The sequence below is a fragment of the Ceratotherium simum genome, chromosome 15 (genome assembly GCF_057802395.1).
Source record: "Ceratotherium simum simum isolate JZ-2026a chromosome 15, ASM5780239v1, whole genome shotgun sequence".
In the NCBI taxonomy this organism is placed as follows: Eukaryota; Metazoa; Chordata; class Mammalia; order Perissodactyla; family Rhinocerotidae; genus Ceratotherium; species Ceratotherium simum.
Genome location: NC_141914.1, coordinates 34,286,955 through 34,306,297, shown reverse-complemented (window position 1 = coordinate 34,306,297; position 19,343 = coordinate 34,286,955). Strand labels below are relative to the sequence as shown.

Here is a 19,343-nt window from a genome sequence, read left to right as displayed (position 1 = left end):
CACTATTTATTCCATTCCACTAGTGGGTCTTGACTTGGTGATCTGATTAAGCCTGGTCATATTCTTTATCTTATTTCCTGTTAACTACATCTACCCCTACCAACAAAGCTCAAACAATTACCATAAGGGTTAAATGAAATTAAAAAATATAAAGTCTCTAATAGTATACAGTAGGCATTACTAGGCACTCAATATTTGCTGGTTGGACAATACCTTACAGCATACAAAACATTTTCTCATCCATTGTCCTCTTGTTCCTCATGAAGTTATTGTTACCTAAAGTTCAAAAAGGTGGTATAAAATGCCCAAAGACACAGAGCCAGTGAAAGCCAGGGTTTACATTCAGAGTATGATTTCAGGAAGAAAACTGCCAAATCTTTCTTTGCTTAATAATTTGATGTTGGCATTTTTTACTTGGGACTGTACTCCCACTCTGATTAATCTGACCATAGCAGCTCAGTGAGAAAGGCCCAATCTTCTTACTCTGACAACATAACTTTTTAAAAATCTCTCCCTTCACTTTCAGTTCTGCTTTATTTTCCTGCAATCTCATAATTGCTAATATTGAGTATGTATAAAAACCTACAGTTCCTTTTGAGACAGAGAGTTTCTTTCTGACCTTTAGCTAGGATCCCTGGGCAGGCTTTTTGCCCACAAATGATGGTAGGCCCCTTATGGCAATTCTTTTAACTCTGTGTCTATTGGAAATAAGTTGTGTTGTGTAATGGCAGGACCTTAACTTGGAATGTATTTTGTAACAATAGCCCAGAATGGTGAAAAGACCCCTAAATGTGGTTTGGGAGACCAGGGCTCTCACTAGCTCAACCCTGTATGTAGTGATGCTTTGGGAAAGCCCTAGTCCTTTCTGAGTCTCAGTTTTCCCATCTCCAGGAAGACGGCACTGGGCTAGAGCTTCCAAGAGCCCTTCTAGCTCTGACATTCTACAGTTTATAAACTTTAAATGACTATTCCACTCTCTAGTGGCTGATTTGTACTGTTACATGTTTGTGAAATATCATGGCAGGTGTGCAAGGTCCCTAGAAGTGATGGAACATTACTTGGTGTCGCCTTTGCAGCAGAGGATGTCTTCTGCTCAGGAGGGCTCATTTGGTACCTCCAAACTAAAGAAGCCATAACCCAGAGGCTTCTTATGGATACTGCATGCCCTTGACTGAGTGAATGCTAGTAGCATGATGACCATAGCTGTCTGTTCATTCACACAGAGTAACTGAGGTCATGGAATGGCACCACATGGAGACGTTCTAAAGAACATATGGGGAAACAGATTCAGAAAGAAAAATGGGCTTGCCCATAGTCATCCAGCATTAAGTGTCAAAACCAAGATTCTAACATAGGACTACCTGACATCCTGTTCATTGCAGTTTTTACTCCACTCTATTCCTTCACATGCCTCCTCTCATGGTAAGCATAAGTAGCTGTTTGATAAAGCATTCCTGGTCATAAATGCATCTATATTCTCCACAACAGCCCTAATCACATTTGACAGAAGCAAAGATGATAAACTTTCAAAGCACTATGATACTAAAGGCTTTACTGAGAAGCAACACCTTAGTTTTACGTTTGGAGAGACTACTTAGTTCTAGATTTATCTTCTCAGCTATAGCCCTGAAGCTCAGGAGAGAAGATTGGCTGAACTTGTATATTTAGAAGTATACCACATCTCTGAGTAAGGTAATTGCCGTGCTCAAATTGATTCGTTATTTAGAAATAGGGGCCCTCTTGAATTTCTAGCTTAAACTTCATTTGGGGTTTCCCTAGGGTGAAAGAATATAAAGTGTACTTACTAAAGAAGTCATCTTGGCCGATTTTCATCCCCTTTGGATAAAAGTAAAATTGCACCCAGCACATAAATTGACATATGAAGCAGTAAATAATTCCATTGTGCAAGTTGCTTTAATGGACTCCAGCCAGAATGCTCCATTAACCAGCATGCATAGAACATTCATGGAGCTAAGGGTTTCTTATCAGGCCAGAAAAAAAAAAAAAAGAAGGAAAGTACAGGGGGGATGATAAATATCAGTATAGCAGCTGAGAAGGTGAAGGTTAGAAAAGCAAATTTAGAGGTACGTACAATGTTTTTCTTTTCCTTCTTTTTTCTCTTTGTCTTTTTTTCTTTCTGGGAATAGGATTAAGTACAAAAAAGGCTGGCTGTCAACTTCGAAATATAATCATCAAAAATCTGAGAACTGGGCAGCAGAATGTACCAGGCTTTTTTCATACTTCCTTTTTGTAAGAAGAAGCTTGGGAATTGGCCAGTTGGGGAGAGGGATGTTATATGCATATGTGTGAGATTGTGTTTATACACACCTCTACATGGGTAAACATTCAGAAACCACAATAGCATTCCCAAAGGAATCCTTCCTTAATACAGGAAGTGACAGCTTTGTGAAGGCACCACAATTAAGCTCTGGTTTTTCATTCTAGATCCCAGGATTTAATTTCTAGAAGAAATGAGACCTCTGTAGTATTGCACAGAGGTGTTTAGAATTACAGGCAACTTAATTTTAAAGCTTGTTGAATACAAAGCACCTGAGCTGGGCTTAACCTCCAGGGATCTCTTTACATTCAGGGATGTCTAAAACCACAAATCATAAATTCTGATGGGCACATGCAAAAGAAGAGGCTACAGAAATTGCAGTTTTGTTATTCAGTGTGACCGTACTCCCTGCCACAACTTCCCTCCCACCACTCTCAAGCTGACTTTCTCTTGTTCTGCACTTGGGTTTACCAGATGACCACGCCTGGGCTATACCAGAGTGGCTGCCTCCCGCATACTGTGGGTCAGGATTGTGAGATTAGTGGGGAAGGGCGGGCTCCATCTCTCCACGAGCTTTGACATGTTTGTTGCTGCAATTTCACTGAATGGAATGTGTGCAGAGAATAGAGAACCATGAGATATAGCAGCTGAGGTCACAGGGCATTTTGAATTGGTCATCATCCCTCTTAAAGATCATACATACCCTCCTATTTGGGAAGTCCCATCTCTTTTCTCAGTCATTTCTTGCTTGTGTTTACTGCTTTGTGGAAACTGTCACTGTTGTTGTCTCCCTTCTTCTTGAAAATATCTCCCACCATGACTGTTTCAGTTCCTGCCTCATCACCTTGACTCTTCCTTCTCCCTTTCTCTTCTCCTCTCTTCTTCTCACCATCAGAATGTTGTTACAAGGTCAATATCCAAATTACCAGCCCTAGCTTCTGTCCTGAGCACCAGAGTCACATTTCCAATGAGGCATCTTCCACATAGAATTCTCTGCAACACCTTGAACTCATCATGTTTGAAACCAAATTCATCCTTTTCTTCTCACCTCCTAAATTCCTGGAACAATTCAACTAGTTGGTAGGTAAACCACAGGATCAATATAAAGGCCTACTGCGATGTTAGATTTCTTTTCCACCTTTTTCTTTTTGTCTTAATTTAAAGGAAAATATCTTTTTTGTAGGAGACAAGGAGAAGGCCTTAGGATCTACTGGGGGAGTCCAGAGCAGCAATCTCTACTGTCCCGCTGGAACCCGTGGTCCACTGAGATGCCTTATGCTACTTTCACTGAACACCCCATGAAATACACTAGTGAGAATTTCCTCAAAATTTGCAAGGTAGGAAGCAGCTTGGGCATCATTCTTAGATTAGCTTTGTTGGTAAAGTTCTGTGTTTCTAAAAATGTACTAATAAAAAAAACAAAAAAGGTAAGATGCAACCTGGGATTTATATAGACAAAAACTTTAAGAGATTTATCAAACTTTTTTGAGTAAACAGTAGAGAGCTGTTTTATATGTGAAAGAATATTAATATTTGTATTAACCATATCATGCTGTTTCCTCCTTGTTAACTTCTTAGTAAGAAATCACAGAGTAATATTGTTTAAAAATTGCAACGCTTGTGTTTGTCTGACTGTGTTTATTGCCCACAGGGTGCATATAATTTTTGGTATATAATTAAATTCTAATTATTTTATTCAGAGAGAGAGTGTAGAACAGTGTGAAGTATGAAATCAGGTATGGCTCTGTAGTTATGTTTGTCACTTTTCTCTCTGGGCTTTTGTAGGGTCATCTCTAAAATGGCCATAATGAACACTGCCCTTCCTCCCAACCTCATTGGACCATTGTGAAGTTAAATGAGATACTGTGATAATAATGCTCCATAAATGTAAAGCAATTAACAATATTTTTATGTCTTTAAATCTCATCTCCCCAAGTAGATTTTAAATTCACCAGTGGCAAGGAGAATCTCTCCTACTATTCTTGCATCTTCCCAAGGGAAACTCAAGCAGTGCTAGGGCACTCTAAGTAGTCAGGAAGGAAAACAGCTAGAGCAGTACATGCAGTGAAATATCGACCTTTATATTTTCAACAAAACCAGATACACACAAACAAGTGTGCTTATAGACCTAGGAATTCTTGCCTTCTCTGTCCTTTCTCAGTTTATCTCTATATGCTGGCATTCACTTTAGAATATCACAACTCTTCATTTGCTATAAATTCAAAACATGGCAGTCTGTATATAAAGTCTTCTGAGGTTGGATGGCATACATTACATTTCTTGCATTATTTTAAACACACCTATTCATGCAAGTGCATATATGTATGTGTAAACACATATTTTGAATTGATAAGTCCCCTATTCTAAAAGAGATTTGAGGCCAAATATATGTGACTAGAGGCTAGATGGGGTCTTTATTCCCCCTAATATATACAGAGTTGGCTTGAATCCCATTCTACTCTCAGGAAAAGTCAACTGTGCTGTCAAGATTTATACAGATGTCCTCAGGAGCTGTGATCTGTCTCAAGGATTACCTCTGACTCCAAGCTATTGCAAGAACTAAATTAGTTCATTGTCTGGATCATGTTGCTACTCTCCAGGTGATACTCCTATTTCACAATACCTCAACCCAAGCATCAACATCAGCCCCTAGCCTGACTCTTTACCACCCAAAGTCAACAACAAAAAGACCAATAAGAACAATATAACACTTACACAAAGGCATTTGTTTGACAGTAGACTTATTGAGAGCTTTAGGAGGACAGACTTGGAGTTTACATCATAATAACACCCCAAACTTCAAATGGAGTATCAGTTCTCCCTGTTTTAAAAAGACTTTATTATAATACTCTGATGCATTGCTCCATTATCCTCTCTCCTCTCCTCTCTATCCTGATCTTGCCCCTCCCCAAAATCCTATTCTTATTTTTTTTGCTTATTAACAGTGCAATTTATCTGTTTCTTTTTTTAACATTTGTTAATCCAACTGAAAGAGCTTAATAATGTATTTTTCCAAAGCCATTCCCTTTATTAAAATTATATATATATATTTATTTTTGGTAAAGAAGATTGGCCCTGAGCTAGTATCTGTTGCCAATCTTCCTCTTTTTACTTGAGGAAGATTGTCCCTGAGCTAACAGCTGTGCCAGTCTTCCTCTATTATGTATGTGGGATGCTGCCACAGCACGGCTTAATGAGCGGTGTGTAGGTCTTCACCTGAGATCTGAACCCATGGACCCTGGGCCACCAAAGTGGAGCACGTGGACTTAACCACTACACCACCGGGCTGGCCCCTAAAATAATATATATTTTTGAAGTAATAGTAATTGTATTTTATTGTAAGTCAAAATAAATACCAACTGCCTTGATTATTACATCCATCACCTCCTGGGGCAAGTCTTCTCTTATTCCTCATACCTGTTGCGTTAAGTACTTGCTCTCTGAGTGTCCTTTGCTGGAAGAAGTTCAGGTTGAAGGATTAAAGAACAAATTCTATTAACTGCAGAGAAATGCCACTGCATTACTCTAATACCTGATAGTGCTTTATTTTATTTTGCTACATATATATACAATCAAATAATTTTAAAAGGAAGATGAAAAATAAAATACCAAAAGGGAGATGGAATAATTATTCCCCAAATACCCACGAATGCAGTTAGTAGACTGGGGCATTAAATTTTGCCCAAGCCTTCCTATTAGCCAAGGCTAAGAGGGAAACTTTTCATGTTATATAGTTCTCGTTGGATGGAAAAGTAGTAGGTGTGTGTGTGCACACAGCACGCGCACACGCATGCATGGGCACGAGCATGATGAATGGTTGGTTAGTTGGTTGGGTGGTTTTCAGTCAATCAAACCATGTTGTAGATCTAAGTGTATTTCCTTTAAGGCTTTTCTCCTTCAATTATTCTTCCAAAGTTCTTTCTTTTTTTCTTCCTGGCAACAGTCTGGCACTTTCATTTGCCAAGCCACTTCTTATTCAAAGGCCACCCCAAGTCTCACTCTCTAGGAAAACAAGTAATCTCCATCTGGGATGTGCGATGATGAGCACTCTGATCCAGTTCTTTGAGTCTCAGTTTCTCTTTTGTTGTTGGTTTTTATGTCACAATGTTATTTGTGTTTAGGACATTTTCCAAGATTGGCTTTGATTAATACCCAGCTATATTAATGTAAAAGAATAAGTAAGAAGAAAGAAAATTGTGGGGGTATAGAATCCCTTTTATATGAATATTTGGGCATGGCATTTTAAAAGGATATATAAACTAGTTTTTCCATTTCCCTTATCAATGAAATAGGAAAAAGTAGAAGAATATGGTGGAAATGCGTAACTAAATCAAATACCTGAAGCAATTTAATTCAAGTTAGCAAACCCATTATGGCACAAGAAAGGAAATCGTGTAGAAATGAGTTACACTTGGTAAAAATTTTCAAATTATTTACAATCTAATGGAATAACTTATTATTTAAAAATCCAAACTTTTTCTTACTCAGAGTCTTTTCTTCTACAGCAATCAGAATTTCTTTATTCAACAAGTATTTTCTAACTCCTACAAGGTGCAGGTATTATGATTGTTGTTAAGGATACAAACATAAATGAGACAAGATTCTGGTTTTTGTGAAAGGCATTGCTTAATAGAGGGGGAAGGTAAAAATGCAAAGATGTTTGGATAATTAATTGACTAAAACAAAGTTTGGATCAAATGAAGAGGAGTGGAGGCACGTGAAGGTACATGGAGTGTCTTAGACACAGAGTAATTCAATTTAGCTAGAGTTTTTATTTTTAAATTCTTTTTTTTCCCCCAAAGCCCCAGTAGATAGTTGTATGTCATAGTTGCACATCCTTCTAGTTGCCGCACGTGGGACGCGGCCTCAGCATGGCCGGAGAAGCGGCACGGTGGCACGCACCCGGGATCCGAACCCGGGACGCCAGCAGCGGAGCGGGCGCACCCAATCTCTAAGCCACGGGACCGGCCCTGGAGTTTTATCTTATATATTCCCCACCATAACTGTAATGGCTCAGATAATAGGTATAAAGGCCTAAACTAAGTTAGGGGCAATAGCAATGGAAAGAAGATGAGGAAACTTTGAACTATTCAAGATATCAATGGAAGCAGGTAACTGACAGGATATAACAGGTGAAGGAGAGGAAGAGGTCAAAGAAGACATGGTTCTAGCTTGGGTAGATGCTGATTTCACTAATTTGAATGTGGGAAACTGAAAGAAGAGTAGGTTTAGGGGTTCAGTTTAGGACATGTTGAGTTTGAAATGTCCGTGGAATGCGGGGTTGAATTGGTCATCAGGCAGTTAGAAATTTAGGTCTGTCTGAAGCTGAGCAGAGAAAGCTGAGCAGAAGATATAGGTTTCAGATCATACAACATTGGGTCAAAGCTGAATCATGGGGTTGGTTGGTCGGGAAGGCACCTGAGGAAGGAGCCTTAATGGACACAACTGCATTCAAATTCAAATTTATACTATCTTTAAGTCTCTTAACACTGATCTAAAACACTACCATCAAATTTATGCAATACTATGTCAAAATACATTACCTCTCCTTTTATCCATCTCACTAACTCTACACCACTTCTACATCTGGCAAATATGATGGTCAAATGGCCTTTTTCCCGACAGTCTTGCTTATCTCTGAGCCTTGTTAACTTTTTCCAATCTGTGCACGCACATACTTTGCATTACTCAGGTAAAACAGTTGTGAAAATAGAAAATGGTAGTTTTTTGGCATTGATTTTATTATTACAAGACATAAAAGTAATCTTGTGTAATATTATGTAATTATAGTTTATATTTATTTATTATAATTTGCATGTTTTCATGTAATTCATCTAGCAAAAACCCTGTGAGTCAGGATAGCTATCTCCAGTTAAAAAATGAGGGTACTTAGAGTGATTAAGTGAATTGACTAAGGTATTACAGCAATAGCTCAATTTCCACACCCAAACAATTTGCTAATACTCAGAGAAATGGGTATAAACCTGAGGAACTGTGTGTGTGTATTCATATTCATTGGTATGATATGATATGATGTGATACTTTATGACCAAAATCAATTATCTTCAATTGTTTCATCCACTTTACATTTGCAACTTGTAGCTTATCTCCCCTTTTTTAACCCTTGTCTTGCTGGGTTCTTAGAGTGTGTGGAGTGTCTTGCTGAGAGGGACTAGTGACTGAGCCCAGAGCTGATGGATAACAGTGAATGGATCATGGATGCTCTACAGCCAAACCAAAATGACCTACAGACCAACACTTTTTACTCTTTTCTGGCATCTTTATCCTTCTTTTCAAGGGAATTATGAAAGTGAACCAATGTTTCAGCAATCAAATGTAACTGTATATACTTAGCCCCTTGGTTTCCCGTCACATCATTTAACAAATATTCACTGAGTACTTATCTGGGATTGAATACTACATGCTGGGCAATGTGCTAGTAACCTGGGAGACCAAGAAGAATAAAACAGATTTTGCCCTCCAGACACTTATAGTGTAGAGGGAAAAGGCAAAAAAAAATGTAATTAACAAATTATAATTTAATGTGTGAAGACTGTTAATAGAGAGATTCAAAAGCTTTTATGGGAGAGCAGAAAAGGGAACAGGTACGTCCAAAGGTCAACAGATGTAATGATGTTTGATGTGAAACTTGAGGTAAGAGTGATTTAAGCATTGAAGAAGGTGGGAAAAAAACATTTTAAGTAAAAGCACGTGGTTAGAAGCTGCAAATTACAAAGGTAGATGAACTGTTCTTGGATAAAGAGTAGTTCATTTTAGCTAGAGTTTAAAGTTTTTTTTTTTTTTTTGTGAGGAAGATCAGCCCTGAGCTAACATCTATGCTAATCCCCCTCTTTTTGCTGAGGAAGACCGACTCTGAGCTAACATCTATTGCCAATCCTCCTCCTTTTTTTTCTCCCCAAAGCCCCAGTAGATAGTTGTATGTCATAGTTGCACATCCTTCTAGTTGCTGTATGTGGGACGCGGCCTCAGCATGGCCGGAGAAGCAGTGTGTCGGTGCACACCCGGGATCCGAACTCGGGGCGCCAGTAGCAGAGCGCGTGCACTTAACCACTAAGCCACAGGGCCAGCCCTACTTTAGCTACAGGTTAAAGTGTGTGTGTATGTACATGTGTGTATTGACAGGGGAGAGTTGAGGGACAGGAATAGGATGAGGATGGAAATTAGGATGTGTAGAAACCTCTCTTTTGTAGGAAAGAAGCTTCTGCCTCATCCTCCTTTTTCCCTCTATACACCCGAACATACCCACAGTCATGGTGTCTCCATAAAGATAATTCCAAGTAAAACGTGCAAGTATGATATATCCGTTCTGTCCAGCTGTGTGACTTCCCAAGTGGTTTCCAGCATTGGGTATTGGTTGGACTTACTCTTTATCCCAGCATACTTCACTTCCCACATGGTGAGGCTAAAACTCATAGCCAGAAGGCTTGGAAAACCTGCTCAGCTGAGGAATGCGGGCCTGCAGGCATGAAACCTGGTCTCCTTACCCAGTGTAAACAGGAAGCAAGTGATGGTTCTAATAAGGAAAACTGAGACTGTAGGCAGTGAAGTGCTGGCAGACAGCACCTAAAGCAAGCCAGGGGCCCAGTCACTCAGCTGGTAAATAATTGCTGTAAAGTCAAGAAGAACATTCAACACTACCCCCCACCCCACAACACACACATACACACTGCTATACCTTACCTTACCCAACACACAGCCCCTATGCAACCAGAGTTGTTAAAACTTGACCCTCCGTTTTTGAAACTGGAATAAAAGGAGCCAGGGGTGGGTGTATAAAAGCTTTTAGAGAAAAGTATGTGGCTGGTGGCATTCATATCAGATGACATCGCGTTCCTGTCACACAGATTGAGTTCAGGTGCTTGAAATGCTCAAGAGCCAGCTTGGGGAATTGGCCTTTTGTCTGCCTCTCCTTCAATGCATTGCTTGTCACTCTGTATGCACGGCCCCTCCCTCTTTTAGAGGGTTCACAGAAATGACTAGAAATGAAGTGCATCTGACTCTAAGGAAATGCCAAGTTCATTGAGTATGACATAGCGTCAACTTTTTCTTTCCGCCACTTAGATTCTGAGGCCACAGAGGATTCTCATGAAATGAAGCTTATGATGAGGACTGGGGAGGCATGCAATAATACAATTTGACAAACATTTATTGATCTGTGAAAGGTATCCTGACAATCCAGAGGGTGTTGGCAACGGAAATGTTGAGGTGAATCGCACTTTGGCCTTTAAATCATAGTTTGATGGCGTTGTCAATGATGTATTGACGATATTTATTGATTATTAGCAACAGGCTTCCTTTATGGCCTTTGTAATATGTTTCCAGATTCCAGCCTCATCTCATTCTACTTCCTCAACCCTTCCTGAAATACATGAGTGCGTGCGCGCGCACACACACACACACGCAGAGCTTATACACAACTCTTTATTAAAGTTAGTTTAATCTTTATAACCACCCTATGCATTTGATGCTATTAATATCCTTTTATTATGGAAAAGGAACTATAAAACTCAGAGAGGTTGGATAACTTGCCCACAGTCAAACAGCTAGTGAGTGCCATATTTGCAATTTAAGACCACATCTGTTTGATCTCAATACTTATGTTCTAACATGTTACACTTCCTTTAGTTCAGTGGTTCTCAACAGGAGATGATTTTGCCCCTGGGGGACATTTTGCAATGTCTGGAGACATTTTTGATTGTCACACTTGGGGTGGGAATGCTACTAGTATCTGGTGGGTAGAGGCTAGGGATGCTACTCTACATCCTAAAATGCAGAGACATTCTCCTCCACAGCAAATAATTGGCATTCAAAGTACGAAATAGAAAGGAATAGGACCAAGGAAGCTAAAATCTTTCCTGCCTATAAATAAATAATGATAATATTTATATCTTTAAATAATGTACTTTACAAAATATTTTTGAATGATTCACATAAATTTATGCAACAGTCTGATGAAGTTAATATTTGCTATCACTATGATTATTATTATTTTCCCATTTTCAAATGTGTAAACCAAGGCTCAGTGAGATTAAATGGTTTTTCCAAGGTCTAAACATCAGTAACTGATAGAGCAAGGAATCATTCCTGGCCCTATGTATCTAATCCCAAGCATTTGCCCACTATTCACAGTGATGGAATGGACATGGTTAGATAGCAATAAGTTCTGTATCATTGGATATATCCATGTAGAGAGGTGTGGCTTCTAGGTGAGGATGTGGCAAGGCAAATAAAATAGATGAGTGGCTGGAATTGATAAACTTAAGATCACTTCTGATCTTGAGATTCCATGATTTTAAAACACAGTGATTAAATGCCCATGTTATTAACTTATTCTACTCTGTTTGCTTTCCTCTTCTGGAAGCTGAAAAAAGAACAATTCTTTCTACTTTTCTTATCTGTCCAACTAAAGCACCGGTGGAGTTGACACAAAATCCCCAGGCTATGTGACTATGGTTTGTTTCATTCAGAACATCAATATTTGGATCTCTTCTAAGGTCTCCAAGAGGATGCTGGGACTGGGAATTAGTAATAAGAGGTACCTTCTATCTTTACCACCACAGACTGAAACTCATGGAGAACAAGCAAAACCCTACTTGTCTCTTAGTCTTTAGCCTTAATGAAGTGATTCTATTTTTTAAAGTAATGTTTTGATATTATCCACTTAGGCAAATATTACTTTAAAGAAAAATAGAGGGCCGGCCCCGTGGCTTAGCGGTTAAGTGCGTGTGCTCCGATGCAGGCTGCCCGGGTTCGGATCCCGGGCGCGCACAGACGCACTGCTTCTCCGGCCATGCTGAGGCCGCGTCCCACATACAGCAACTAGAAGAATGTGCAACTATGACATACAACTATCGCCTGGGGCTTTAGGGGAAAAATAAAAAAAAAAAAAAAAAAAAAAAAAAAAAGAAAAATAGAGAGACAAATACCTGAGTTTGTTCTGAAACCACACAGATACTGAGGTACTCTAACAAACTCTATGTTGTTTTATCATCAAAGTCACTATTTTTTTTTTTACTTCTAATATTATCTAAAAACCATAGATTTCAATGCCTCTTTTCAAAAGAGCAAACTGAGGCTTAAAAACGGGAAGTGAATTTACAATGTCATGCAGCTAGTAAATTGTAGAAGTTTCATTTGCATGGATTTTTTTTTTTTTTTTTTGCTTATGGTTTAGGTCAACTAGTAATGATAGATACATCAAAATTTTAGATTTCTTGCTTACTAATAAGGAAACTAAGCCTAAAATGGAGAAGTGGTTTGCCCATGGGCAATTTGGTATAAAATTAAGAGTCTAGGATAAAACCTATGTGGAAAATTGGATTATGGTAAAAGACTACAAGCTTCTCCTTCTTCATTGAATTATCACTCTTGTGTTAATCCTTTCAAGCAAAGATTGGCCTCTTCATGAAGAAGTGGTAAGCGCAATGGTCACTTTACATAGTATGCTTAATAATTTGGATTGATTTAGGAATATACTCTAAGAGTTTTAATTTAGACAAGTGAGCTAGTTGCCTAGGAAACAGATTTGAATCTCACTGGGAGTAGGCCCTACTCCTAATGTTCTTTTTGACCATGATTCAGAAGTTGGAGTGACTAAGTCATTTACCTTCTATGAGCCTTGGTTTCTAACATGGAAATGATGATACTTTCTTTTACCTACCTGATAGGTTTATACTAGAACGAGGTAATGGATATAAAAGAGCTTATTGGAAACACAAAGATGTGAGCTTTCCTAATTCATTTTCTTATATCTCTGTTTGGAATGCTCCCTAAATTGCCCTCCTCTTATTCCAATTCAACTTAGCTTGACCAAAAGAAGGAATTTTTTTCACTCATTTAACTTAAAAGTTCTGGGTAGGGCTGATCTAGTAATTCAAATGACTTTGTCAAGAATTCATCTCTCTCCATGTCTTAGTTCTTTCACCTTTGTTGGCTTTGTTCTCAATCAGGTTGTCACTATGTGTGGCAAAAATGACCACGAATACCTCCAGGCTTGTGTTCTATCAGTTTCACAACCGCATTGGTCACGTGCCCATACCTGAACCAATCTCTGTGAGGGGAGGAATGGATTCCTCTGATTGATTAGGCTGAGTCATGTGCTAAAGTCAGCTCCACTTAAACTATTTGGACCAAGTGGAAGAGGGTGGTTCTCCAAAGGAAAATCGAGGTACTCTCATTGGAAGAAGAATCTCAAATGGTGAAAAAGATGCTGGGTTGGAAAAAAACAGCAGTTGTCAACTAGGCCCTCCCTTACCCCATTTGACCTGTTGAAACCCTATTAACCCTTAAAGGATTATCTCAAGAGTCTCCTTTTGAAGTCATTCCTGATCCTCTAGCCATGTATAATTTCTCCCCTTTTGTATTCCTTTAGCATCTTGTGCCTCTTTTTGCTGTTTATTTTCATGAACTTTGTATAATCATTACAAGTTTATTTCTTACATTATTATAGTGTCACTTCTTTGAGGGCAGAGACTATATCTTACTTGTCTTTAAATCTTCAGCAGCGCCCAAGAGGTGTCTGATTCATAATAAACTGTCAGCAAATATTTGTTAAACTGACTTCTTAATGTTGTACAAATTATGAAAATGAAAAATAAACAAGATGAGGCAGATGATTTTATTATGTACATAATTTATTAACTGATTAATTTATTAAAAGGCTAACAGAAGCAACGTTAACAATTCTGAGAAAGGATTTCTGTTTAAGAAGTAAGAATAATGGCAGCCCCAGGAAAGTGGTCAACTTCTGTGAAGACTGGCTGGGGAGGGGTGTCTCTGGCCCAACTCTGTGTTCACTAACTCTGTGCTTCTTTTCCTCTTCAGTTGTGTGGATTCACGTCTAAGCTAGTTCCAGCTATCCAGAATGCCCACAAGAATTCCACTGGATCTGGAAGAGGAAAGGGACTGACGGTGTTAACTGAACCCATTTTGATTGAGACGTACACGGGCCTGATGTCATTCATTGGAAACCGCAACAAACTTGGCTATTCCCTCGCCCGTGGGAGTATTGGTTTTTGAGACTCTTTGGTGTATAAGTAGATCATCCATAGATATATCATTGAAGATTCTGTTTCAGCCCACCATATTTTTGAACTGAAACAGCTAATTACTTTTAAATAGTATTATATGATTTGAATATTTAGTGTCTTAGGAAATCTAAAAGCTTGGTTAGACTAATAGATGCACACTTCAGACCTCATATAAGAATAATCAAATTTCCTAAAACCGGAAAATAAATTCAGCTAAGCCATCAAATAGTGTTAGCAAATGACTACTTGATCAGACACTCGGGGCAGACTTTCTGGGTTATTGTTCCTCTGTCTTCTAAATGCAGACATTTTCTAAGTCTTAATATTCAGCCCTCTGATCCTGATCTTCTCTCTCATTGGAGTATCGTTGTCTGTATTATTTTAGCTATCCTATGAGAATAACTTCCAAATCTGTCTTCCCATCTCTGACATATCTTCAAGATTCAATTTTGCATTTCTGTCTGCTGATCATCTATGTTAGTGTTCCAATGGCCACTCGCATTTGGCATCTTAAAAATCCTAGATTTCTCTGTGGCATTTTTATGGTCCCAGTCATCATCCTTGAAATCCATCAGTTTTGATTTGTTTAAATTCCTTGCCAAATACATTCCATATAGTATCTCTCTTAGTCTATTTGGGCTGCTATAACAAAATACCACAGACTGGGTGGCTTACAAACAACAGAAATTTATTTCTCACGTTTCTGGAGGCTGGAATTCTGAGATCAGGATGCTAGCATGGTCAGGTGGGGGCACTCTTCCGCGTTGCAGACTTCTTGTTATATCCTTACGTGGTAAAGGGGCAAGGGAGTTCTCTTGTGCTTCTTTTATAAGGGCTTTAATTTCTTTCTTGAGGGCTCATAATCATAATCATCATGTCATAATCATCTCCGAAATGCCCCACCTCTTAATACCATCACATTGAGCTTTAGGATTTCAACATATGAATTCTGGGGGGACACAAACCTTTGCACCATAGCAGTACCACATCTGTATGTGGCTTAGCATTCTATCCCAATGCCCAGATGTCAAACTTAAAGTTCATTCTTCTTTCCAAATTATTCATATACTCTTTCTCCTTTCCATTCTCACAGGTACATTATTAGATCAATTTTTTTTTTTTTTTTGTGAGGAAGATCAGCCCTGAGCTAACATCTGCCAATCCTCCTCATTTTGCTGAGGAAGACTGGCCCTGGGCTAACATTCGTGCCCATCTTCCTCCACTTTATATGGGACGCTGCCACAGCATGGCTTGACAAGTGGTGCATCGATGTGCTCCCGGGATCCAAACCGGGGAACCCAGGGCGGCCGCAGCGGAGCGCACACACCTAACCGCTTGTGCCACCGGGCTGGCCCCTAGATCAAATTTTTAATTCTGTTCACCTGGGTTATTGCTACAGCCTTTTAATTGGGATCCCTGCTCCAAGGCTGACCCTGTTCTAATCCATCCCACACTTGGTTGCCAAACTCCTATAGCACAATTTGATCATATCACTCCCTGCTCAAGAACTTTCAATGGCTCATTCCCTTTTGCAATTTTTTGTTCAAACATTTTTTTTTTTCCCAACAGCAGACCCTCTCCTTCTAATGAAATCTGTTTCTGATGCCCGATATGTAAATAGATATAAGTAGCTCCACTATGATTAAAGTGGAGATGGGAATGCCACTGGCCTCCTCTTTTTTGGGTCTTAGAGGTGCCCCCTGTGGAATGTCTGTGGATCCCAGAGGGTTTTGAGGAGCATGTTTTCAAAAACACTGTCCTAACTCATTCTGTTTCCATTGCTCTTTTTGCTCATATTTCCTCTTTGTTTCTCCCTGACTTATGTCTAATTTTGAATAACTCAGGAGATTATCTCATCTCTTCAAGTTTCTTTTCTTTTTCAATTTCATTTATTTTCAATTTATTTTGAAAAGAAGTTTTGAATGTTGGACACCATACACATTATTATAATCAGATTTTTGCTTGTTCCAAGACCCAAAGTTGAGACACCTTGGTTAGTATTCAAGTGAAAAATTCCTCTTTTTTTGGCTTGTGGGGAGTCTATTTTTAAAGTTTTTCTTCTAAAACCTTACTTCTTCAATTTCAAAGATTTGTCTTCTGATACATTCACAAACGTCAATTTGATGCAGGCATTCAAAACACAAGCCTTGATTAACCCTTATTTTATTTTATCTTTGTCTTTGTTTACTTCCATTACTATTTACCTCCCTCCCTCTCTTTATCTTTCTCAGCACCCACTTTATGCCCCCCGCAATGGCAAATATTGTTACAGTCCCCAAGGCAGGGAACTTCTATTCAGACTGTAAAAGGAAATGTTGAAATCCTTAGCTGTCCTGTCAACAGTAGTGGAATGAAAAGTCGTTGGATTATTTTGGCAGTGGTTCTGAAGCAGGCATAATTGGCAAATTATTATAACACTGCTGCCCAAAAATCCCCATTTGCCTCAAGGTAGTGGCATTTGTTGGCAGAAGCCTCTGAAATGTCCAGCACATTCCATTTAAGGATCAGCCTGACAATTGACTTCTTTCTGCACATTTGTCCCCCTCGTAACATAAGCCAGACTATTCCCAAATGACCTTCTAAAGGATACAATGTAGCATCATCAATGGAAGTAAATCAGAAAAGATGAGAGAGAGGAGGGTAATGTCTCTTAGCCCTGAGGTCCAGTCTGTAATAATAAGATAAGCATTTAATAACACCAAAGCTGTAAGTATGGAGAAGAATGAACTTAGAGATGACATGAGAACTAGCTTCACATTTCCCAAAGACTGTCCTGTGGGACATCCCATAAGCTGAAAAATGGGATCGAGGAAGCAAGCTTATGACCAGAGGATGAGAGGTTTCAGGAATTTGGATGGCAGTTTAAGATAAGAAAGAACTTATAGTTAGAAATGTCCAAAGACGGGATGGGTTGCTCCTTGAAATAGTGAACCCCCCATCACTTGAAGTGTTCAAGTAGGGACTAGATGAAGTGAGTATTGTGAAAGGGATTGCTGGGGAGATGACTGATATAATCCTTTAAGGCCAGAGACCTTTTGATTCTCCAAATAATTGTTGCTAATGATTAGATAATTAGACCCTTTTTTCTTTGGAAAGAGTTGAATCAGTCATGTGAGACCGTGGAAAATTGCCTTCACTTTCCTAAAGTTTAATTTCCTCATCTGTGAAATGGCGAAAATGATACTTCTTCTGCCTACTTTATAAAGATCTTGTAAGGACTCAATAAAATGAGGTTAAATTATTTTCTTAAATAAAAAGCTTTGAGTACCTGCCTGTAGAGCGATGTGACTATGGCAGTAGAAAGTGGGACAACATCCGAGGGACGTGAACTCAGTTCGTTCTGGAAATTATTTCTTGGTCACTATGGATCTACTGACCATCATTTTCCCATTTGACACTTGGTGTTCTCACTTGCGTTCCTTGTCCATAAGCTCACAGGCAGCCGCAAACCACAAACTAAGGGACCTATGTGTACACTTGGGCTTTTCCTTCAGACTTTCATCTGAACTATACCAATAAAATTTCCCAAAGGGTCATTATATGTTTGATTGAGAATAGGATTAGACACAAGAGGCGTTAAGTGCGGAGCATATCATCATAAAAATGTTATGGACGGCCATCTTCTTTATCCATTCGGGAAATCCCACTAGAAAAATCCCAAATAGGTCTCCTTTCAGAAACTCTTTGAACATCTCTATTGACAGATTGCTTATAGTCTTCTGATACATCTTGAGAAGTACTGATGGTTAGAAATTTCTCCTTCTGTTGATTTAGACACTTTAAGATCCATCTGCCATCTCTCATTTAAAAAAAAATTCTTATGGAGCAGGTTCAGAGTTTCCATACTAGGATGTGGGACATTTGGGTACAGAGGCAAGGCTGATGGATTCTCTAACATTTACCCGAAGGGGAGCTGTCAAGAATCACCACGCCTGACCTCCCTCCCAGTGGGCAATTGGACCTCTTTGGAGGCCTGACCTTTGGCCATCCTCTAAGGCAGAAAAGAGAAGCCAATTTATGAGTTTTGAATCTTTTGCCTTGAGGCCCATTCTCATTCTCCTTTTGCTGAAGCATTACAAGGAAGCCAATTCACAGAGCCCTGAGGCTAAAGAAGCATAGAAACCATCTAATCCAATGCTTTCATTTCACAGAACATGAAGCAAAGGCCTAGAAACTGGAAAGAAATTGCTCAGAAAGCAGATGGTGAATTTTTGGCAATACTGAGATTAAACTCTAAAGCCTCCAATTTCATATTCCTGGCTCACTGCTCTTTCCATATATCTCCATTCCCAGGGAAAGGAATGTCACTTAAATCAGTGTATCATAGTTTCTGGGTTAATTCTGAGGTAAGAAGACAATAGATCGCCGTTGTTTAGGGGACTTTCCAGAAACTACTTGTATTTTCTTAAAGGCTAAGGTCACTCATAGAGCTGTCTGATTTCCTATCTGATCCAAAAGCCCAAACAAAGCTGCGGAAGCCAACAGAGCCAGCAGATATTTTGTAAGGCGGCTTTACCTCTGCCTGGCATTTTGTGGGGCAGGAGAGGGGAGGGCAAAAGTATTAAATTTAGGCTTAAAAGCTCCTCAGAAATTCTTTACACACAAGAGACCAAGTTGGAGAAAAGAAGATGACTCGTGCCAAGGGGAAGAAAGAGAGAGACTAATGCCTGTGGTTTTCAAAGGTTAACAACAAAAAAGAGCCCAAGTATTTGCACAGGGATGAATGCTCATTGGCTCTTGGCCAACAATTATACAAGGTCTTGTGCCCACATCCTGTAGCTGTGGTTTAGGGACGCTGCTCATGAGTGACTTCTTATGCTTAGTGGCAGGAAACTTTAGTCACTGATGTGTAAACTCACCTTTGGTCTGCACCTCCCACAACGTGCTCTGAAGGCAGTTAGGGGGCCCGGCCTCCTAATTTCCTTGCAGATACCAGTTCCTCAGAGGCTAAGGAAGAACTCTGTTTCAGACCTTAGGAGTCTGAGAGTTGATCAATAGTTATCTCATTCTACTCA

At 39.3% G+C, this 19,343-nt stretch overlaps 1 protein-coding gene across 1 annotated transcript in view; it reads left to right on the top strand.

Annotated features, from left to right (window-relative positions):
• TPRG1 (tumor protein p63 regulated 1) overlaps positions 1 to 15,036 on the top strand; it is a 106,434-nt gene extending 91,398 nt beyond the window's left edge. Inside the window, exons 4-5 of the mRNA XM_004424581.3 lie at positions 3,462 to 3,615; positions 14,123 to 15,036. Of these exons, the coding sequence (XP_004424638.1) occupies positions 3,462 to 3,615; positions 14,123 to 14,317 (349 nt within the window). The 3' untranslated portion in view covers positions 14,318 to 15,036. The remainder of the gene's footprint in view (positions 1 to 3,461; positions 3,616 to 14,122) is intronic.
• Positions 15,037 to 19,343: the final 4,307 nt, after the last annotated feature.